The sequence below is a fragment of the Scardinius erythrophthalmus genome (genome assembly GCF_964197995.2).
Source record: "Scardinius erythrophthalmus genome assembly, chromosome: 16".
In the NCBI taxonomy this organism is placed as follows: Eukaryota; Metazoa; Chordata; class Actinopteri; order Cypriniformes; family Leuciscidae; genus Scardinius; species Scardinius erythrophthalmus.
In genome coordinates, this window is record NC_138236.1 from 40,941,793 (window position 1) to 40,965,726 (window position 23,934).

Here is a 23,934-nt window from a genome sequence, read left to right on the forward strand (position 1 = left end):
GATCTTAAAATAGCACCGGTATCAGTTTCAATACCGTCATTACCGGCACTTATATAGCCTATAATATATATAATTTATTTATTGCCTAAAAATGCTTGTGTGGTTGCAGTTTGGTAATATTTCTGGTTCCAGCCAAATGAGAAGGGAGAGGCGGTAAATACTGACGAGGCAATTTGTAAATTGTGCCATAAAAAGGTGACCGCGAGAGATGTAGCCTAAACACCTCTAATGTCGCATCTCCGAAACAACTGCTGCCAGGATGCATTTTGTTCTCGAGTTCATTAAATAAGCGCATTAAGTTTCGTATTTGTTAAAATATTATAATGTTATTTTTTCCATCTTTGTTGATTATGAAAAGTGAACAGCACAAATAAGATGGGATGCATCGGGAGTCAGACGATTTGACCACTTCAATAAATTTCGTTTTGTAAAAGGCCTCTTTAAAACGAATTTCGTTTTGTATAAATTGTATCTTAATTTTAATAATTTTTTTATCAACCAAATTGCCTGGATTTAATATAATCATGACATGATGGGCGATGGCATGCCACGGTCACTTGCATTGAAATCTCATAAATTAACCGAAACTCAGAGATGGCGATCGTCAATTTCTTTAAACAAAACAATTCAAAACGAAAAGAAATATAGGGTAGGCTACTCTCTGATTAATCCATGATGTGCATTTTTCTCTATAGCGTTCACAGAGATGCCGATCGTCAATTTCTTTAAACGAAACAATTCATAACGAAAAGAAAAAGGCCACTCTGATTATTTAATCCATGATGTGCATTTCTCTCTAGGCGCGTTCATACAGAGATGCGATCATCAATTTCAGTAAACGAAACCATACAAAACGAAAAGAAAAGAAATAGACTAGCCTACTCTCTGTAATCCATGATGTGCATTTCTCTCTATCGTTCACTATGGAGATGGCGATCGTCAATTTCTTTAAACGAAACAATTCAAAACGAAAATAAATCTGATTGATCAATGATGTGCATTTCTCTCTATAGGCGCGTTCACCACAGAGATGGCGATCGTCAACTTCCATCTTTGCAGAAAAGTTTTATTAATAAAAATCAATGGACACGCGTCACCGGATTACAAAGGCACTTCTTGCTTGTTGCACGCACACAGATATTATGTTGAATAATGGTGGGCTCGGGCTCATAATAACAGTTAATGCCGTCGGCCGGACTCAGACATAACGTGCACGGTTTGATTTTTTTTTTTTATCTGGCATTCAGTTTCTGAACGGTGTAGGCACAAGCCAACAGTTTGGTGACGCCATCAGAGCCCATTATGTCATAATTTTTAATTAGTCACGGTAATACCGTATACCCCGGTAAAATAGGGAGGAGGTTTGACGGTATCAAAATTCCAATACCGCCCAAGCCTATACCATACCATACCATACCATACCATCTTCTTCCGCTTATCCGGGGCCGTGTCGCGGGGGCAGCAGTCTAAGCAGAGACGCCCAGACTTCCCTCTCCCTAGACACTTCCTCCTGCTCTTCCGGGGGGACACCGAGGCGTTCCCAGGCCAGCCGGGAGACATAGTCCCTCCAGCGTGTCCTAGGTCTTCCCCGGGGTCTCCTCCCAGTGGGACGCGCCCGGAACACCTTCCCGGGAAGACGTCCAGGAGGCATCCGGAACAGATGCCCGAGCCACCTCAGCTGACCCCTCTCGATGTGGAGGAGCAGCGGCTCTACTCTGAGCTCCTCACCCTATCTCTAAGGGAGCGCCCAGCCACCCTGCGGAGAAAGCTCACTTCCGCCTGTATCCGGGATCTTGTCCTTTCGGTCATGACCCACAGCTCATGACCATAGGTGAGAGTAGGAACGTAGACTGACCAGTAAATCGAGAGCTTCGCCTTGCGGCTCAGCTCTTTCTTCACCACGACAGACCGGTTATTTACCGGCTATTCGACCCCGTAATAGCATGAGCAAAAACCCTCCTGGTTCTCAAGTGCGCACCGACAGGTCGGCGCAGAACTCGTAGGTGTCGGGCGGGTCGATGGGGCCCGCACAAATCCTGCAAAGGGTATCCATCGGATGCGAGGAAGAAAAGATAACTAGTCCTCAGGTGCAACTTCAACGATGACAGCGTGAATAAAGAGATTCTGACGTAATTGTTGCGCCAATGCATTTTATTCTGCCCGCGAGCCTGTCAGTATTTGCATACTTCGCGACTATTGGCCAGCTGTTCCAAGCTGGTGTTGGCCAATAAGATTTCAACAAAAGTGGAGAAGGGAGGAGTTCCCGCAGCGCCATAGCTGACGCAATGTTGAAGTTACCGCTCTCCAAAGAGAACCTCTTCTAGAAGAGACCCAACACAACATCACGACTGGCGTAAAAGAGCATAGTAGGTCCTCTTTAATAAAACGATCATGTTGCCAAAAATCACAAATCTTTTATTTATCTATTAGCATTAAATTCGAAGAGACTGTGTATCAGCTGACAGCATTATTCACCTGTGTGCTGAGGTTGAGTGAGACCGTATCCAGGATCTGTGTGTCGGACAGAGTCAGAGTCACGCTGCCGTCGCTGGCCACGCCCCCTGATGACATCAGAGTCACGCTGCCGTCGCTGGCCACGCCCCCAGATGACATCACCAGGCTCTGCGAGGACAGGGAGGTGCTGGGAGCCAGAGCACTGACTGATGGGAGAACACACACACTTACTGAGTAAACATACGTCTATCGCAACTCTATCGCCCCGTGCTTCTGTTACCCGCACAGAAATGTAAGTACACACGAAAATCACGTACAACAGGGCTGTCGAACTCACTCTCTGCCGGACTGAGAAGACAAGTGCTGATTGGCTGAGACGTTTCGTTCATACGCTACCAGTCAAATGTTTTAAATCGGTAAGATTTTTAACGTTTTTAAAATAAGTCTCTTCTGCTCACCAAGGTTGTATTTATTAAAGATACAAAAAACAGTAATATTGTGAAATATTATTACAATTTAAAATATCTGTTTTCTTTGTGAATATATAGTAAAGTGTAATTTATTCCTGTGATCAAAGCTGAATTTTCAGAAAGTAGAAATAGAAGTAGAAAGTTCAAAAGAACAGCATTTATCTGAAATAGAAAGCTTTTGTAACATTAAACACTACCGTTCAAAAGTTTGGGGTCAGTAAGAATTATTTTTTTTTTTTGAGGGAAATAAATAAAATAAATATACACTTTTATTCATCAAGGATTAATTGAATTGATCAAAAGTTACAGTAAAGACATTTATAATGTTACAAAAGATTCTTTCAAATAAATGCTGTTCTTTTGAACTTTCTATCCATCAAAGAATCGTGAAAAACATTGTACACAACTCTTTTCAACTGATAATAATAATGAATTTTTGTTAATCATCAAATCATCATATTAGAGTGATTTCTGAAGGATCATGTGACACTGAAGACTGGAGTAATGATGCTGAAAATTCAGCTTTGATCACAGGAATAAATTACATTTTAAAAATATATTAAAATAAAAAACAGTTATTTTAAATTGTCATTATATTTAACAATATTACTGTTTTGTTGTATTTTTAATCAAATTAATGCAGCCCGGGTGAACAGAAGAGACTTCTTTTAAAAACATTAAAAATCTTACCGATCCAAAATGCTTTATTATGGATGCTTATTAATGCTTTATCAAAGTGCAGTCTCAGCACTGTTCTCCTCAGTCCGAGCAGAGAGTGAGCTGGACAGGCCTGTACGTGATTAAGTGTACGTCAGTGTGTGTGTCTCACCGGAGAGGGCCGAGGGAGGAGGACTCTGAGGAAGGAGCTGATCACTGCTGATCTGAGCCAGTCTGAGCCCAGGGCTGATGCTCGCGGTCGAGGAGGGACAGTGGTGGGGCAGCAGATCCTGACCTACACACACACACACACACACACACACACACACACACACACACACACACACAGATCAGCACAGCTATTCCTAAACACAAGAGAAACTCATGATGAGAGTCAAATGATCTGGTGTTGTTTTGTCTGTGCAGCTCCTCAGAAGGATTCTAACAGTTGGGTTTGATCTTAATCTTGATCTTTTGGATGCCAATTATTGCATGAATATTAGGGGTGTAACAATATATCATGTCACAATATAATCGCAATACAAAAAAAAAAATTGCATCAATATATATCGTGGATAGATCACCCAAAATAAAATTACTGTGTGAGAAAAAAAAAGCGAGACGCGTGACGGCGTGAGAGTGGGAATACAAACTCATTCTTCTCCATATTCCCATCGATTATCGGCTCAGAGAGAAGAATACTCTAATCAAACTGAGAAAATATTTGAGAAGTGGAAATAAAGTGACTAACGTGTTTATTAGTGGGAATAAAGTGTTTATCGAGTGTTTAATTAGTGTGTGTTTATGTCCTTTATGTCCTGTGTGTGTGTGTGTGTGTGTGTGTGTGTGTTCACCTGCTATAGTGAGTGTGATCTCAGATGTGCTGGTGGCAGCGGTGTGTGTGTGTGTGTGTGTGTGTGTGTGTTCACCTGCTATAGTGAGTGTGATCTCAGATGTGCTGGTGGCAGCAGTGTGTGTGTGTGTGTGTGTGTGTGTGTGTGTTCACCTGCTATAGTGAGTGTGATCTCAGATGTGCTGACGGCAGTGGTGTCGGTGTGTGTGTGTGTGTGTGTGTGTGTGTTCACCTGCTATAGTGAGTGTGATCTCAGATGTGCTGGTGGCAGCGGTGTGTGTGTGTGTGTGTGTGTGTGTGTGTGTTCACCTGCTATAGTGAGTGTGATCTCAGATGTGCTGGTGGCAGCAGTGTGTGTGTGTGTGTGTGTGTGTGTGTGTGTGTGTGTGTGTGTGTGTGTGTGTTCACCTGCTATAGTGAGTGTGATCTCAGATGTGCTGGTGGCAGCAGTGTGTGTGTGTGTGTGTGTGTGTGTGTGTGTGTGTGTGTGTGTGTGTTCACCTGCTATAGTGAGTGTGATCTCAGATGTGCTGGTGGCAGCAGTGTGTGTGTGTGTGTGTGTGTGTGTGTGTGTGTGTGTGTGTTCACCTGCTATAGTGAGTGTGATCTCAGATGTGCTGGTGGCAGCAGTGTGTGTGTGTGTGTGTGTGTGTTCACCTGCTATAGTGAGTGTGATCTCAGATGTGCTGGTGCCAGTGGTGTGTGTGTGTGTGTGTGTGTGTGTGTTCACCTGCTATAGTGAGTGTGATCTCAGATGTGCTGGTGGCAGCAGTGTGTGTGTGTGTGTGTGTGTGTTCACCTGCTATAGTGAGTGTGATCTCAGATGTGCTGGCGGCAGCGGTGTGTGTGTGTGTGTGTGTGTGTGTGTGTTCACCTGCTATAGTGAGTGTGATCTCAGACGTGCTGGTGCCAGTGGTGTGTGTGTGTGTGTGTGTGTGTGTGTGTGTTCACCTGCTATAGTGAGTGTGATCTCAGACGTGCTGGTGCCAGTGGATGATGAACTGGTCTGTAACGCTTGAGTCAGACTGGAGTTGTTGATGGTCAGAGTGATTTCTGGAGCTCTGCTGCTGGACACTTGAGAACCTGACACACACACACACACACACACACACAACACACACACACACACACACACACACACACACACACACACACACACAGAACACTATTATGTTATGTATATAGTTATGTTCAACACTGCATAAACAACATAAACAGCAATAAAATGGCTCTGATTTGACAACTAATATTTAACATTCATCACCAGTTATCTCTCAAGCTGGTGTTTTAACACCCCAAAATAACCAAAGAATATCAGTGTAAGCTCTTCCATACGGCCCACGTATAGGGTATCAAATCAAGATTTTAGAAGGCTGGTAGACATGTGTGAGGAGTGAGGTGGACATGTGTGAGGAGTGAGGTGGACATGTGTGAGGAGTGAGGTGGACATGTGTGAGGAGTGAGGTGGACATGTGTGAGGAGTGAGGTGGACATGTGTGAGGAGTGAGGTGGACATGTGTGAGGAGTGAGGTGGACATGTGTGAGGTGGACATGTGTGAGATGTGTGAGGTGGACATGTGTGAGGAGTGAGGTGGACATGTGTGAGATGTGTGAGGTGGACATGTGTGAGGAGTGAGGTGGACATGTGTGAGGAGTGAGGTGGACATGTGTGAGGAGTGAGGTGGACATGTGTGAGGAGTGAGGTGGACATGTGTGAGGAGTGAGGTGGACATGTGTGAGGAGTGAGGTGGACATGTGTGAGGAGTGAGGTGGACGTGTGAGGAGTGAGGTGGACATGTGTGAGGAGTGAGGTGGACATGTGTGAGGTGGACATGTGTGAGATGTGTGAGGTGGACATGTGTGAGGAGTGAGGTGGACATGTGTGAGATGTGTGAGGTGGACATGTGTGAGGAGTGAGGTGGACATGTGTGAGGAGTGAGGTGGACATGTGTGAGGAGTGAGGTGGACATGTGAGGAGTGAGGTGGACATGTGTGAGGAGTGAGGTGGACATGTGTGAGGAGTGAGGTGGACATGTGTGAGGAGTGAGGTGGACATGTGTGAGGAGTGAGGTGGACATGTGTGAGGAGTGAGGTGGACATGTGTGAGGAGTGTGGTGGACATGTGTGAGGAGTGAGGTGGACATGTGTGAGGAGTGTGAGGAGTGAGGTGGACATGTGTGAGGAGTGAGGTGGACATGTGTGAGGAGTGAGGTGGACATGTGTGAGGTGTGTGAGGTGGACATGTGTGAGGAGTGAGGTGGACATGTGTGAGGAGTGAGGTGGACATGTGTGAGGAGTGAGGTGGACATGTGTGAGGAGTGAGGTGGACATGTGTGAGGAGTGAGGTGGACATGTGTGAGGAGTGAGGTGGACATGTGTGAGGAGTGAGGTGGACATGTGTGAGGAGTGAGGTGGACATGTGTGAGGAGTGTGGTGGACATGTGTGAGGAGTGAGGTGGACATGTGTGAGGAGTGTGGTGGACATGTGTGAGGAGTGAGGTGGACATGTGTGAGGAGTGAGGTGGACATGTGTGAGGTGTGTGGTGGACATGTGTGAGGAGTGAGGTGGACATGTGTGAGGAGTGAGGTGGACATGTGTGAGGAGTGAGGTGGACATGTGTGAGGAGTGAGGTGGACATGTGTGAGGAGTGAGGTGAGGAGTGAGGTGGACATGTGTGAGGAGTGAGGTGGACATGTGTGAGGAGTGAGGTGAGGAGTGAGGTGGACATGTGTGAGGAGTGAGGTGGACATGTGTGAGGAGTGAGGTGGACATGTGTGAGGAGTGAGGTGGACATGTGTGAGGAGTGAGGTGGACATGTGTGAGGAGTGAGGTGAGGAGTGAGGTGGACATGTGTGAGGAGTGAGGTGGACATGTGTGAGGAGTGAGGTGGACATGTGTGAGGAGTGAGGTGGACATGTGTGAGGAGTGTGGTGGACATGTGTGAGGAGTGAGGTGGACATGTGTGAGGAGTGTGGTGGACATGTGTGAGGAGTGTGAGGAGTGTGGTGGACATGTGTGAGGAGTGAGGTGGACATGTGTGAGGAGTGAGGTGGACATGTGTGAGGAGTGTGGTGGACATGTGTGAGGAGTGAGGTGGACATGTGTGAGGAGTGAGGTGGACATGTGTGAGATGGACATGTGTGAGGAGTGAGGTGGACATGTGTGAGGAGTGAGGTGGACATGTGTGAGGAGTGTGGTGGACATGTGTGAGGAGTGAGGTGGACATGTGTGAGGTGGACATGTGTGAGGAGTGAGGTGGACATGTGTGAGGAGTGAGGTGGACATGTGTGAGGAGTGTGGTGGACATGTGTGAGGAGTGAGGTGGACATGTGTGAGGAGTGAGGTGGACATGTGTGAGGAGTGAGGTGGACATGTGTGAGGAGTGAGGTGGACATGTGTGAGGAGTGAGGTGGACATGTGTGAGGAGTGAGGTGGACATGTGTGAGGAGTGAGGTGGACATGTGTGAGGAGTGAGGTGGACATGTGTGAGGAGTGTGGTGGACATGTGTGAGGAGTGTGGTGGACATGTGTGAGGAGTGAGGTGGACATGTGTGAGGAGTGAGGTGGACATGTGTGAGGAGTGAGGTGGACATGTGTGAGGAGTGAGGTGGACATGTGTGAGGAGTGAGGTGGACATGTGTGAGGAGTGTGGTGGACATGTGTGAGGAGTGAGGTGGACATGTGTGAGGAGTGTGGTGGACATGTGTGAGGAGTGAGGTGGACATGTGTGAGATGTGTGAGGTGGACATGTGTGAGGAGTGAGGTGGACATGTGTGAGGAGTGAGGTGGACATGTGTGAGGAGTGAGGTGGACATGTGTGAGGAGTGAGGTGGACGTGTGAGGAGTGAGGTGGACATGTGTGAGATGTGTGAGGTGGACATGTGTGAGGAGTGAGGTGGACATGTGTGAGGAGTGAGGTGGACATGTGTGAGGAGTGTGAGGAGTGAGGTGGACATGTGTGAGGAGTGAGGTGGACATGTGTGAGGAGTGAGGTGGACATGTGTGAGGAGTGTGAGGAGTGTGAGGAGTGAGGTGGACATGTGTGAGGAGTGAGGTGGACATGTGTGAGGAGTGAGGTGGACATGTGTGAGGAGTGAGGTGGACATGTGTGAGATGTGTGAGGTGTGAGGTGGACATGTGTGAGGAGTGAGGTGGACATGTGTGAGGAGTGAGGTGGACATGTGTGAGGAGTGTGAGGAGTGAGGTGGACATGTGTGAGGAGTGTGAGGAGTGTGAGGAGTGAGGTGGACATGTGTGAGGAGTGTGAGGAGTGAGGTGGACATGTGTGAGGTGGACATGTGTGAGGAGTGAGGTGGACATGTGTGAGATGTGTGAGGGGTGAGGTGGACATGTGTGAGATGTGTGAGGAGTGAGGTGGACATGTGTGAGATGTGTGAGGGGTGAGGTGGACATGTGTGAGGTGTGTGAGGAGTGAGGTGGACATGTGTGAGGAGTGAGGTGGACATGTGTGAGGTGGACATGTGTGAGGTGGACATGTGTGAGGAGTGAGGTGGACATGTGTGAGATGTGTGAGGAGTGAGGTGGACATGTGTGAGATGTGTGAGGAGTGAGGTGGACATGTGTGAGGTGGACATGTGTGAGGTGGACATGTGTGAGGTGGACATGTGTGAGGTGGACATGTGTGAGGAGTGAGGTGGACATGTGTGAGATGTGTGAGGAGTGAGGTGGACATGTGTGAGGTGTGTGAGGTGGACATGTGTGAGGAGTGAGGTGGACATGTGTGAGATGTGTGAGGAGTGAGGTGGACATGTGTGAGGTGGACATGTGTGAGGTGTGTGAGGTGGACATGTGTGAGGAGTGAGGTGGACATGTGTGAGATGTGTGAGGAGTGAGGTGGACATGTGTGAGGTGGACATGTGTGAGGTGTGTGAGGAGTGAGGTGGACATGTGTGAGGTGTGTGAGGAGTGAGGTGGACATGTGTGAGATGTGTGAGGAGTGAGGTGGACATGTGTGAGGTGGACATGTGTGAGGTGGACATGTGTGAGGTGTGTGAGGAGTGAGGTGGACATGTGTGAGGTGTGTGAGGAGTGAGGTGGACATGTGTGAGATGTGTGAGGAGTGAGGTGGACATGTGTGAGGTGGACATGTGTGAGGTGGACATGTGTGAGGTGGACATGTGTGAGGTGTGTGAGGAGTGAGGTGGACATGTGTGAGGTGTGTGAGGAGTGAGGTGGACATGTGTGAGATGTGTGAGGAGTGAGGTGGACATGTGTGAGGTGGACATGTGTGAGGTGTGTGGTGGACATGTGTGAGGAGTGAGGTGGACATGTGTGAGGAGTGAGGTGGACATGTGTGAGGTGGACATGTGTGAGGAGTGAGGTGGACATGTGTGAGATGTGTGAGGAGTGAGGTGGACATGTGTGAGGTGGACATGTGTGAGGTGGACATGTGTGAGGTGGACATGTGTGAGGTGTGTGAGGAGTGAGGTGGACATGTGTGAGGTGTGTGAGGAGTGAGGTGGACATGTGTGAGGTGTGTGAGGTGGACATGTGTGAGGAGTGAGGTGGACATGTGTGAGGAGTGAGGTGGACATGTGTGAGGTGTGTGAGGAGTGAGGTGGACATGTGTGAGGTGTGAGGTGGACATGTGTGAGGAGTGAGGTGGACATGTGTGAGGAGTGAGGTGGACATGTGTGAGGAGTGAGGTGGACATGTGTGAGGTGTGTGAGGTGGACATGTGTGAGGAGTGAGGTGGACATGTGTGAGATGTGTGAGGTGGACATGTGTGAGGAGTGAGGTGGACATGTGTGAGATGTGTGAGGTGGACATGTGTGAGGAGTGAGGTGGACATGTGTGAGATGTGTGAGGTGGACATGTGTGAGGTGGACATGTGTGAGGTGTGTGAGGTGGACATGTGTGAGGTGGACATGTGTGAGGTGGACATGTGTGAGGTGTGTGAGGTGGACATGTGTGAGGAGTGAGGTGGACATGTGTGAGGTGTGTGAGGTGGACATGTGTGAGGAGTGAGGTGGACATGTGTGAGATGTGTGAGGTGGACATGTGTGAGGAGTGAGGTGGACATGTGTGAGGTGGACATGTGTGAGGTGGACATGTGTGAGGAGTGAGGTGGACATGTGTGAGGTGTGTGGTGGACATGTGTGAGGAGTGAGGTGGACATGTGTGAGGAGTGAGGTGGACATGTGTGAGATGTGTGAGGTGGACATGTGAGGAGTGAGGTGGACATGTGTGAGGTGGACATGTGTGAGGAGTGAGGTGGACATGTGTGAGGTGTGTGAGGTGGACATGTGTGAGGAGTGAGGTGGACATGTGTGAGATGTGTGAGGTGGACATGTGTGAGGAGTGAGGTGGACATGTGTGAGGTGGACATGTGTGAGGAGTGAGGTGGACATGTGTGAGGTGGACATGTGTGAGGAGTGAGGTGGACATGTGTGAGGAGTGAGGTGGACATGTGTGAGATGTGTGAGGTGGACATGTGTGAGGAGAGAGGTGGACATGTGTGAGATGTGTGAGGTGGACATGTGTGAGGAGTGAGGTGGACATGTGTGAGGAGTGAGGTGGACATGTGTGAGGAGTGAGGTGGACATGTGTGAGATGTGTGAGGAGTGAGGTGGACATGTGTGAGGAGTGTGAGGAGTGAGGTGGACATGTGAGAGATGTGTGAGGAGTGAGGTGGACATGTGTGAGATGTGTGAGGAGTGAGGTGGACATGTGTGAGGAGTGTGAGGAGTGAGGTGGACATGTGTGAGATGTGAGGTGGACATGTGTGAGGAGTGAGGTGGACATGTGTGAGGAGTGAGGTGGACATGTGTGAGGAGTGAGGTGGACATGTGTGAGGAGTGAGGTGGACATGTGAGAGATGTGTGAGGAGTGAGGTGGACATGTGAGAGATGTGTGAGGAGTGAGGTGGACATGTGTGAGATGTGTGAGGTGGACATGTGTGAGGAGTGAGGTGGACATGTGAGAGATGTGTGAGGAGTGAGGTGGACATGTGTGAGATGGACATGTGTGAGATGTGTGAGGTGTGAGGTGGACATGTGTGAGGAGTGAGGTGGACATGTGTGAGGAGTGAGGTGGACATGTGTGAGGAGTGAGGTGGACATGTGAGAGATGTGTGAGGAGTGAGGTGGACATGTGTGAGATGTGTGAGGTGGACATGTGTGAGATGTGTGAGGTGTGAGGTGGACATGTGTGAGGAGTGAGGTGGACATGTGTGAGGAGTGAGGTGGACATGTGTGAGGAGTGAGGTGGACATGTGTGAGGAGTGAGGTGGACATGTGTGAGGAGTGAGGTGGACATGTGTGAGATGTGTGAGGTGTGAGGTGGACATGTGTGAGGTGTGAGGTGGACATGTTTGTGAGCGGTTCCCGGCAGCGAGTGCAGAGACACTGACCGGTGTTGTCCTCGTTGCTCAGGCTGATGGCTGAGGCTGGAGGCTGCAGAGAGAGACCCGTCAGAGGGTGGATCACCACACTGGCAGGAACACTGGCGTCTCCGTCAGTCATGAGGTGAGCCGTGGCGTGCGGCGTCAGACTTGAGTCGCTCGTCAGTGAGTGAGACAGCAAACTGCCCTGGTGAAGCGTCTGCTGGAGAATACTGGGGTCGATCTGAACACAGAGAACAAAACTGCATCATAGGGGTGTGACAATATATCGCAATACAAATATGTATCGTGGAAAATGCACTCAAAATAAAAATTACTGTGTGAGAAAAAATTCAAGATTTCAGAGTTTTAGTGTCAGTACTGCATTAAACTACTATATATATTGTTGAATATAATGTATAATAATGCAATGGGGGAATATTAGTGTGTCCTGATAATGCCAAATGTCTGATTTTACCAGTAAAAACACTATTTTTATTATATCTAGTCAGAGTACAAATGTAGAATGCGAGTGATTTACTCACACTTTTAAATCTAAATGAATTATTAACACTAGAACAGAAATGAGAGCAGATTTTCTGCGAACTGTGGCATTGTAGCCAATCACAGGCGTATCTGTTGAGCGCATGAACCCGACGGCCAATCACAGGCGTATCTGTTGAGCGCATGAACCCGACGGCCAATCACAGGCGTATCTGTTGAGTGTATGAATGCAACGGCCAATCACAGGCGTATCTGTTGAGTGTATGAACGCAACAGCCAATCACAGGCGTGTCTGTTGAGCGCATGAACCCAATGGCCAATCACAGGTGTCTGTTGAGCGCATGAACGCAACGGCTAATCCCAGGTGTTTAAATTAGTCAAAAGTCCTGACTGAGATCTGCTTTTCTTATAGCCAACGGTGAATGTAAAGAAGAGACTAGGGGTGTAACAATATATCGCAATACAAAAATGCAGCAAAATGTATCAAGGATAGTGACAATATGTATTGTGTATAGTTCACCCAAAATAAAAATTACTTTGTGAGAAAAAATGAAAGTTTTCAGAGTTTTAGTGTCAGAACTACATTAAACTACTATATATAATGTTGAATATAATGTATATTAATGCAATGGGGGAATATTTGTGGGTCCTGATAATGCCAAATGTCTGATTTTACCAGTAAAAGTGGCCAACATTATTATAAATATATCTAGTTAGTGACAGAGATCAAGCATATTCATCTACAACAATTCTGTATTTTCATCTTCAGAATCATGAATATTGTTATTCTGGTGTCTCTATTGTCCTGCTTTGGGTTTCAGCACCAAGTCCAAGAGTATTCATTTACACACACAATGTAATATCAAATTTAGCATTTTAATCAACAGTAAATTTTTGGTTGACCTTTTATCATAGTCTTGGAGTATCGCAATAATATGGTATTGAGAGTTCAGTAAGGTGATATGTATCGAATCGTGACGTGAGGGTATCGTTACACCCCTACAGCATCACACACCCCTACACACACGATCAGTACAGCACAGAGTCTCCCAGGTCGAGCTGTACCTGCAGAGTGATGTTGTTGATGTTGCTGGGGTCAATCCCAGAGATCTGCACATTCGGACACACCAGGTGAATCCCTTCAAGAGTGGCGAGACCATCCGTCAGAGAGACCGTCAGATCTCCACCGGCTGAAGGAAGAAAGAGGAAAATCATGCACTCGTCCACCTCATGATGGATCTGCTTGTGCCAAATAACATCTAAAATGAGGAGAGTTCCAGGAAAAGTCTGAAATCTGCTGGTCTAGAAAAAATAAGAGTTCTCGCCCTTTCCGAGACCAGTCCAATATTACTCACATTAAGGGCTTTATCATTTATGTTTTTTGCTAGTTTCAGCCCGACGCAGTTTTCATTTTCATGTTCTGCTCCACGTTGTTTAAATAGCAAATACATTTGTGCCCATTTGTGCGCCGATTATGGTCTGAAAACCAGGTGTGTTCAGCCGCATTGTTGACGCATTGCTATTTTGAGGAACTGAAATAGTCATTGACCAGCTGAAACCTAAAGTCAATGGCACAATATTTGCAAATATTTGTCACCTTTTGCAAATACATGAAATTGAGACAGTAGCAGGCAGTGTTTGCATGTGTGTATTGTGTAGTTGTGAGTACCTGAGACAGTAGCAGGCAGTGTCTGCATGTGTGTATTGTGTAGTTGTGAGTACCTGAGACAGTAGCAGGCAGTGTCTGCATGTGTGTATTGTGTAGTTGTGAGTACCTGAGACAGTAGCAGGCAGTATGGCTTGTCCCACCAGGCCTTGCTGCAGCAGACTGGGCTCATACTGGCCCGTGAGCACTGGGTTCGCTGGGATGTAGATGTTGGGATCTGAGCTGGGGGTGTGCAGTAGAGTCTGAGCCTCCTGAGCCTGAGGAGCGCACTGGTCCTGTGGTGGTCTCTCGGTGCCAGCGCTCCGCTTGGCCTTGCGGTCCGAGGGCCTGATGTGACCCTGGATGTGGGTCTTGCGGTGGCCAGATGTGCGGAAGCGCAGCTCACAGAACGGGCACTTGAAGGGTTTGGAGCCGGTGTGCAAACGCATGTGGACCTTCAGACTTCCCTTGGTGGAGAACGACGTGTTGCACATGTGACAGCTGAACAGCTTCTGCCCTGCACACACACACACACATCGGACTTTAAAGAGGCGGGAATACAGCAAGGCTGTTGCTGGAGCAGATGTGTACATTTTCTGAAGAACTTTTAAGTGGTGCTTGGTTGTGCAAAAAAAGAGTGCCATGGTGTTTGAGTGGTTTCTGGGTATTGCTGTGTGTTTATGAAGCTTTTCTGAGAGGTACATTGCTACGCAGTTGCTATGGTGTTCTGGGTGGCATCTACAGTAGGTAGTCTCTGCCTTCCTTTAATGCATGTTATAACACCGTGTCCTAAGCAGACGTGATGCTGGGACTAAGGAAAACAAGACCGTTCAATGTAAACAAGAACATGGCTGTGGTTTTTGACCAATTTGAATGAGAGTGCAGTGCGCCTGCAGAGAGACTCCGCCCACACTCTCTTCTGATTGGCTGTGGTTTTTGACCGATTTGAATGAGAGTGCAGTGCGCCTGCAGAGAGACTCCGCCCACACTCTCTTCTGATTGGCTGTGGTTTTTGACTGATTTGAATAAGAGTGCAGTGCGTCTGCAGAGAGACTCCGCCCACACTCTCTTCTGATTGTCTGTGGTTTTTGACTGATTTAAATAAGAGTGCAGTGCGCCTGCAGAGAGACTCCGCCCATACACTCTTCTGATTGGCTGTGTTTTTTGATTGATTTGATTAAGAGTACAGTGCGCTTGCAGAGAGACTCTGCCCACACGCTCTTCTGATTGGCTGTGGTTTTTGATTGATTAAGAGTGCAGTGCGCCTGCAGAGGGACTCCGCCCATACGCTCTTCTGATTGGCTGTGGTTTTTGATTGATTAAGGCGGCGTTCACATATCGCGCCTAAAAACGCATAGAAAACGCTAGGCGCGCCGCGTTCTCCTTTTTCCAAAGCGCTCGGGTGGTTGCGCTCCGGAGGCGTCTGTCGTTGCTAAGCTTGGTTCTTGTCACGTGACCTGCGGTGCGCTTGCGGCATTCTGAAAAGTTGAGATGTTTTTATCTCGATGCGGCGCGGACGTGCTTGGAAAAAAACGAGCGCGTCGCACCGCGACCGCATCGCTTCCATTATGAGCGCGCATACCGCGCGCCTACATTTGAAATAACGAACTTGCGCGCGCAAAATACGCGATATGTGAACAGGCCCTAAGAGTGCAGTGCGCCTGAAAGAGAGACTCCGCCCACACGCTGTTCTGATTGGCTGTGGTTTTTGATTGATTTTGTCACTTCTGGTGTGGACAGACGTTTAACTGCCTGTCGCTGGAATCTTAGCGCATCATGTCTGGTTAGGGCACAGTGTTAGTTCCCTATCGAGGGAACTCGCGCTGCGTCAATGATGTTTTTGGGAACACCCCTGCATGATCGCATCTGAAGCTCAGGACCAGAGGTTCTCCCCGAGGGGAAACCCACTTCGTATGATCAAGATCACGCGGCTGTGTCTCCATGCCTTGGTTATATGGAGGAAACCTTGGTTCCTGTCCCAGGGTCCAGTATTAGGAGCTCTTCGCCATCGAGTTTTGCTCTCGACAGATGCTTCCCTCACTGGCTGGGGAGCAGTAATGGAAGGCCGCTCAGCTCAGGGTCTTTGGAGGAGTCATCATCTTTCGTGGCACATAAACTGCCTGGAGATGATGGCGGTCTTCAATGCATTGAGACACTTCCTCCCAGACATGAGAGGCCTGCACAGACAACACATCGGTGGACTCTTACATAAATCATCAGGGGGGTCTGCGGTCGCGTCCACTATGCAAACTGGCACACCAGATCCTCCTGTGGTCCCTAGGGAAGATACTCTCCCTGAGGGCAGTATGTCCCGGGGTGCCAGAATATAGGAGCAGACATCCTGTCGAGGCAGGGGCTATTTCTCTTGCTTATGAGTCCTCTGGCCAGCCGTCACCTTTGGTGGTCAGAGCTCACTCTACAAGGAGTATGGCGCCTCTAAAGCCTTAATCTCAGGGGTTTCCCTACAAGAGATGTGTGATGCAGTGGGCTGGTCTTCCCCGCTCACATTTGTGAGGTTTTATAGCCTGGACCTGGATGCTGTCCCAGGGTCTCAAGTGCTTATGACTCAGTTGCCAACAGTTTCTCATAACAGGCAATTGTAAGTACAAGTTTGGGTATTATCGTTCCCAAAGCGTCATCGACGCAGTGCAAGTTCCCTCGAAAGGGAACGTCTCAGGTTACGACTGTAACCCTAGTTCCCTGAGAAGGGAACGAGACGCTGTTACTTCCTGCATCCCTGTGATCGGCTTGCTTCGGGCTAAATTCGAAGCTAATGTCGGTCAGACCGGATGTGCTTTCAGCCTTTCCTTGTCATGACGTCACCCACCCGTGACGCTCACTCTCGCCATTGGACAGTTGACATGCGTGCTTCAGACGCAATCATGCAGGGGCGTTCCCAAAGCGTCATCGACGCAGCGTCTCGTTCCCTTCTCAGGGAACTAGGGTTACAGTCGTAACCTGAGACGTTTTATCATCCACCAGGTGAAAATCACAAAGAAAAGAAATAGCTTTCTTCAACAAACCACATGAATTGGTACATTGTAAAAAATATATATATTTGAAATTAAGTTGTTTTTCAAAGATTATTGGAGTGTTTAAAAAGAAAATTCTATTTTATTCTTTCTACTTCAAAATGTAATGTTTAATTCAATGTGTTTATGTTTATTTTAAAAACGACGATGCACATTGATTGACATGAGCACTTGCGTCCATCATGTAAATGTGCCATATTTAACCATACAGGATCATTCTCATCTGCAGTCCCTGGTAGGGTGACAGTAAGAAAAAGAAAAGAAATAAAGTTGTATAAATACATCTGCCTACAATTACTAAAACTATGGCATGACCATATGGTACACATAACACTAAAGCATCATGTTCCAGTAAACATAAACAGAAGCATATTGGCAGAAAAAATACAAACAAAATTACTTTAAATAATCAGACAGAAAACAAGCCATTTCTCCAGATTATAACAACATAGGATTCAATGTGACACTTGGTGTTTGTTTGTAATTATTTGTGAAATTTAAATCTTTTTCAGTGTATTATTCATGTCTGCAGTACAGCCAGTATTACATGCTGAAGTTATAGCAAGTATAATGAACAGTGATGATCACCTTCACCAGGCAATATAAACACAGACACAGATCTAAACGCACCTGAGTGAGTCTTAACATGACAGTCCAGAGTGGACTTCACCGTGAAACTCTTCCCACACTCATCACACTTGTACGGCTTCTCGCCGGTGTGTATCCGGATGTGTCTGAAAGATGAAAAACAATGTGTGTTCTGGGCTACTGTTAGGACAGATGTGCAGTCAAACCAACATGTATTCAGACAACTTCAACATTTCTCACATCATCACAGTTTATTCGCTATAGTTTAGAGAATGGTAATGAAATATGAGCAGAACTCAGTTGATATTTGACTGGTTTTGTCCGTCCTTCTGTTAGACTGTCTCACACATGAATTATGTTGAATATCTGTCAGCTGTTAAATTTAACTACACAATTAGATAATACCAGTTTAGCTCAACCAATCACCAAGCAATGCTTCATTTTGTTCAGTCTGTGTGTAAAAAGAGCATTAGCAATTAAAGAAAACACACTTCAGCAAAACATGATCAGGTCAAAGTGTCCGAATCATTTCTGGTCCCAAATGTGTATAAATGTCACTGGTAGTCACTGTATGAAGAGTTATTGCTTATAATATGTCACAGTTTACTCTATTTTGCTCTCCTCACTTACAGAAATGAACTACAGTGTCCTGATCACACTAGTGAAACAATATAACAGATTGGTGTCTGACTAATGTTTGGTTTGCCTGTACATCGACAGATGGAGATGTGCAATGAGCCGTTACAGATGTTCAGAGGTGATTATCACCTGACCAGGTCGCTGGGCTTCTTGAAGCTCTTCGGACAGTACTGGCAGCGGTTGGCGAACTTCGGCTCTATGTTGAGCTCCACACACTTGTCTTTGACCTCACTGATGCGGTCTCGTTCGGCAGCCGTCTGGGCCAGAACCTTCTCTGAGAGACTGGGCTCGTCGCGCGGGTCTCTCTTGGCTAGCTCTGCTGTCTGCTCTTCTGTTAGCGTGATGATGCCGGTGCGGTTCCTCTTCGGCCCGGAGCGATCCGACCCGTCCTCCTCCTCCTCTCCGGCCTCGTCGCTCTCCAGAACTAACATCAGTCAAGTCAGCTTTATTTATACAGCGCTCTTTACAACACAGAGTGTTTCACAGCAGCTTTACAGAGATAATATATTTATAGTTAATTTATATATAGCCGTTCTGGAGAAAACAGTGATGTCATCGTTCAGCTCAGTTCAGTTCTCATATAATGGTGTCAATGCAAGTCATACATTAACATCAGTTACAGGAGAGGTACTTTGAACCAGCCTTTATTAATTATTATTGCAGAGATGGGGTTCGGGTCTGTGGGACTGTTTCTGGGGATTCACTTTTTATTTTACTTACCTTTTGTCTTCTGCATTCTCCTCACCCTTGTCTCCTGTTCTTGCCTCAGACTCGTCCCCCAGAAACAGTCCCACAGACCCAGCCCCAAACCCCATCTCTTAATAATGAATAAAGGCTGGTTTCTAAAGTACTTCTTCCTGCCTCTATGTATTAATGCTCATGGGTAGCCTAAATGGGTTCCAGTCAGACCTTAACATTAAGTATTTTACTGTTATGTGTTAACAAGATTCAACAAGACATTTTCACCTGGCTATACCCAATGTTTAGACCTGTTGTGGTATTTATGCAAATTAGCACATACGTAATTAGATTATGCACCGTTTGTCCATGTTAACAAACAATTTAAAAAAACTTGTAATACATTTTTTGTTTGTCTTGATATAAGTAATCAACTCAGTAATTTTCATGGTGATATCTAAAGGTTAAATGTTTTACCCTATTCACGTGAGAAGACGTATGAATAGGCTATATTTGGGTCTTTTTCAAAGCTTTCCCCTAATGGGATTCTTTTGGGCTTTTTTTTCCTTACTCAGGACATATTGAGGATACAAAATCAGTTGAGTTTGCTTCTATTGCAATTTGTTCAAGGTTGACCCCCATTTTGGCTTAAAATGACTGGACTAGTATTGTAATGCTCGCTTCAGGAACACAGCAGAAGCTGAAGGTGACGAGGTCTGGTGTGTCGTACCTTTGGGACCCACAGCGTGATGGAGTTTGGTGTGTTTCCGGCGCAGGATGACGGTGCGGAAGCTTTCCTCACACACCGTGCACTTGAAGGGCTTGGTGTTCAGGTGGATGATCATGTGTCGGTTCAGACTGCCGTTAGTGGTGAAACACGTGTCGCAAACGTTACACTTATAAGCCTTCACTCCTGAGAGAGCAAGAAGAGGAGAGACTGCATGAGTTTGAGCATGGATTATAACACAGCGTGATGAAGTGTGTGTGTGTGTGCAGTTCACCTGTGTGTGTGTTCAGGTGTGATTTGAGCACTCCGGCGGACACGAAGCTCCTCCCGCACAGGTTACAGCAGTACGGCTTCTCTCCGGTGTGAGAGCGCACATGTTGCTTCAGGTGACTAGACTTCTTAAAGCTCTTATCACACATATTGCACCTGACAAACAAAACACGTCACTGCACTGACTCAACCAAACGCACGTGCAGGTTTAAGTAGACAATGGGACACGAGTGAAGTGCAAAGATTTGTTTACAGAGGAAAAAATACAATTAGCAACTAAATGTTGCATTATAAATAGGCAGGTTGCTGGTGCTCTTCACGTGTCGGTCAAAAATGACCCTTTTTTAATGCAATGAATGTACTATATTTTAGTTTGATGATGTTTTTTATTTCATATTTTGTATTTTTAGGGGATTTAATACTAAATTATATTTACACTGTATTTATATTCCATTTATTCACTTTTTGAGCATTTGAACTTAAACTGTGGTAAATCTTGAATGCTTTAGAGCGACAGACTGAAGTTTGATCTCTTTTCAAAGACTACAATTGGCAGATTATTGCTGAAGTGAAAAAAAGTGAACTTTTTACAAAGTTACAGAATTTTATATGTATAGTTAAGACAAATTTTCGAAATCACGTTTTACTCTAAATCACAATACACATCATCATTTCGGCCAGCCCTACTTTCAGACATCTTCTAGTCAATTGAGATGATTCAAAGAGAAAAGTGCAAAAGAAAAACAACTGCATAGTAGGAGTTTACAATAACAAAATACAGTTTCAGTTTACAAGATTATTACATTTTATTACATTTCTTTCTAATAAAATGATGTATATATTTAATAATATTTCTATGTATATCTTATTAACCATTTATTGACGGCAAGGCTTTACTTGTAAAAAGGTACAGACACATATTCATTGTTTTCAAGACTATTAATTTTCTCGTCAAAGTGAGTAGGATAGCAGCTGCCTTTTAGTGTTTGATGCATGTGAACTTACTGATAAACTCTCTTGTTGATTTCATCCTCATCCTGGAAGTCTTGTGTCTGTATAGACAGCTGCAGCTCTCCTTGACTCGCCTCCTGCAATAAACCACTCGTCTACACACACACACACACACACACACACACACACACACACACACACACACACACACACACACACACACACACACACACATTTACCATACAGACTAACATAATTTAATTTCACTTTCATTTCATGCATCTGTTTTCAGTACATATAACGGTCAGGTAAGGACAAAGGAGATACAGCTTTAAAGTGTTAGTTCACCCAAAAATGAAAATTCTGTCAGTAATTACTCACCCTCATGTTGTTCCAACCGCGTAAGACCTTCGTTCATCTTCGGAACATAAATTAAGATATTTTTGATTAAATCTGAGAGTTGTCTCACTCCTCCATAGGCTTTCAGAGGGACCGAAACTTGCTTGCCCAGAAAAGTTATTAAAGAGATCGTTAATATAGTCCAAGTGACTACAGTGGCTCAATCTTAAGTTTATCAAGCGACGAGAATACTTTTTGTGCGCAAAAACAAACAAAAATAACGACTTTATTCCACTATTCATTTCCTTCTCTCTGGGCCTCTAGTTGGTTCACGTAGTGTTTTTGCGCTGCGCGTCTGTGTTACACGTCACCACGTAGGCTCACAATTGGCCGAAGCGGGTCATGTGTGTGATGCGTGATGACGTGCAACAAAGACGCGCAGCGCAAAAACACTACGAGGCCCAGAGAGAAAGAAAATGAATAGTGGAATAAAGTCGTTATTTTTGTTTGTTTTTGCGCACAAAAAGTATTATCGTCGCTTGATAAACTTAAGATTGAGCCACTGTAGTCACTTGGACTATATTAACAATCTCTTTAATAACTTTTCTGGGCCAGCAAGTTTCGGAGGAGTGAGACAACTCTCAGATTTAATCAAAAATATCTTAATTTGTGTTCCGAAGATGAACGAAGGTCTTACGCGGTTGGAACAACATGAGGGTGAGTAATTACTGACAGAATTTTCATTTTTGGGTGAACTAACCCTTTAACATTAATAGAGTTGACTAGTTAACTGAGGTTTGGCAGCGAGGCCACGCCTAAACCAGTCACCTGACTTTCTACAATGACTACATCCCGATGACTCTAAATTATAATCTGACGCAGCACACTCCAGAGGTTTCAACGGTTATTACAGTGGGCGCCGGTTTGCCTCCGAATGGCCCCCAATGTTCAGTTCTCTCAACTCGCAGTCAGGTGTGTTCTGAATGGTCTAGAAATTCAGACTTCTGGCTCCAGAATCGGACATTCATCCATCACAGGTCCCGCCGTTTTCGTCAACCGACGTACTTAGCCTCTGCATCCTCTCTCTACGCTCAGGCTATTTAAACCCACCATCGCCTGAACCTAGAGTCCATGTTCCTGGTTGCCTTTTTGGCTTCCTGCGACATTCAAAAATGAACCCCTATTTTCATCCAACTTCGGTCTCTACATCTCTGTAATTTCGATCCACTTTCTATACATAATCATATTCACTCTTCAGAGAAGCAAAACAGACCAATTCGGAGCTTCATACCCTATTTACATCTTCCATTTAAACTCCTACCTCAGCTCATTCAAACCTAATTCGGAAAAAGTTTACTCCAGGCATATTGCCAGAGCATCTCCCAAGATCTGCTCTTTCTTACCGAAACCGAAAACTGGCCACAGGACACCGGCATATCTACAGAACACTACTCAATACATTCCTTACGTATCTGAGCTAGGGCTGTCACTTTACGTTCGAAAATCGATTGCACAATCGATCGGACCAACCAACGCAAGTTTCGAAAACCAAAATAAGGAATCGATTTTAACGGTCTTCTCTTGGAGCGCGTCCAGCTCGTCACGATGCGCCCGCAGCGAACGCGCATCACACAGCAACAGCAGGCTCTGACAAACACGCATAACAGCAAATTGTACTTCTGCATAATGTTTCTCTTTTTACTACAAAACTGTGAATTCTGCCGGTATGCAGACAGTCTCATGCATACAGATACAGTTTCGGGCTGTTCTTCAATCGCCTACGTAGGCGAAATTTGTTTGACATTTCTAACCGTAAACACAGCCATGTTGAAGACTGAGGTAATGTTTTTCATTTATGTTATGGTAGTCCATTCTGCTTATTGTTTTTCGAGAATGTTGCACTCCTGTTTGTCATTGTGCACGAAACTTCGCACCAATAAATCATCAGGAATATTTGCTGACTTGTGCGCGTCTCAAGCGCCGTCTTTACGTTCGTCCTAATGCCGGTTAGTTGTCCGTGGATTTGCCCATATTTGGCGTTTAAAATGGAAACGTCTTTAGACATGTGGAAAATCGATTTTACAATCGATTCAATGAACACTTATGTCTCAAAAATCGAACAGGATTTTTTCACAAAAGTGACAGCCCTAATCTGAGCAGCAACCTCAGTGGCCAGACGAGTTATCTCAGACGAGATGATCCGATTCCTTGCCTATTGATCTTCAGAAGCTCTTACATTCGTAACAATCTTAACGACCTCCATCAAGCCAAGCTCACCTCAGCTCTTCACAATCTTTGGGGGTCCTTATCACTCGGCCTACATTTAACTGAGATGATGCCCCCACTCTGAGTCTCCTGGCCGCCAACACCAAACGACCAGATCAACCTGACTGCCATCCCTTTTCCCCTTTCACTTCCACTTTATCATAGCCTTCATCCTTCCCCTATTCGTCCCCAACTCTCTTCATCCCAAAATCTCTTCAATAACATATCAACCTGACTACCATTCCTTTTCCCCTTCCCCTTCATCCTTCCCCTATTCATCCCCAACTCTCTTCATCCCCAACTCTCTTCAATAACAGATCAACCTGACTACCATCACTTTTCCCCTTCCACTTTATCCTTCCCCTATTCATCCCAACCTCTCCTCAATAACATATCAACCTGACTACCATTCCTTTTCCCCTTCCCCTTCATCCTTCCCCTATTCATCCCCAACTCTCCTCATCCCCAACTCTCTTCAATAACAGATCAACCTGACTACCATCACTTTTCCCCTTCCAC

The 23,934-nt window shown here is 46.0% G+C and overlaps 1 protein-coding gene across 2 annotated transcripts in view; it reads right to left on the reverse strand.

Annotated features, from left to right (window-relative positions):
- The window catches only part of znf236 (zinc finger protein 236), a 105,139-nt gene that overhangs the window by 18,011 nt on the left and 63,194 nt on the right, over positions 1-23,934 (reverse strand). For both annotated transcript variants that reach the window (XM_081389097.1, XM_081389096.1), the window contains 11 exons: positions 20,866-20,966; positions 19,865-20,016; positions 19,594-19,776; positions 18,315-18,609; positions 17,589-17,692; positions 14,057-14,443; positions 13,347-13,471; positions 11,808-12,021; positions 5,386-5,517; positions 3,754-3,876; positions 2,476-2,660 (listed from right to left, as the gene is read on the reverse strand). In XM_081389097.1, the coding sequence (XP_081245223.1) occupies positions 2,476-2,660; positions 3,754-3,876; positions 5,386-5,517; positions 11,808-12,021; positions 13,347-13,471; positions 14,057-14,443; positions 17,589-17,692; positions 18,315-18,609; positions 19,594-19,776; positions 19,865-20,016; positions 20,866-20,966 (2,001 nt within the window). The remainder of the gene's footprint in view (positions 1-2,475; positions 2,661-3,753; positions 3,877-5,385; positions 5,518-11,807; positions 12,022-13,346; positions 13,472-14,056; positions 14,444-17,588; positions 17,693-18,314; positions 18,610-19,593; positions 19,777-19,864; positions 20,017-20,865; positions 20,967-23,934) is intronic.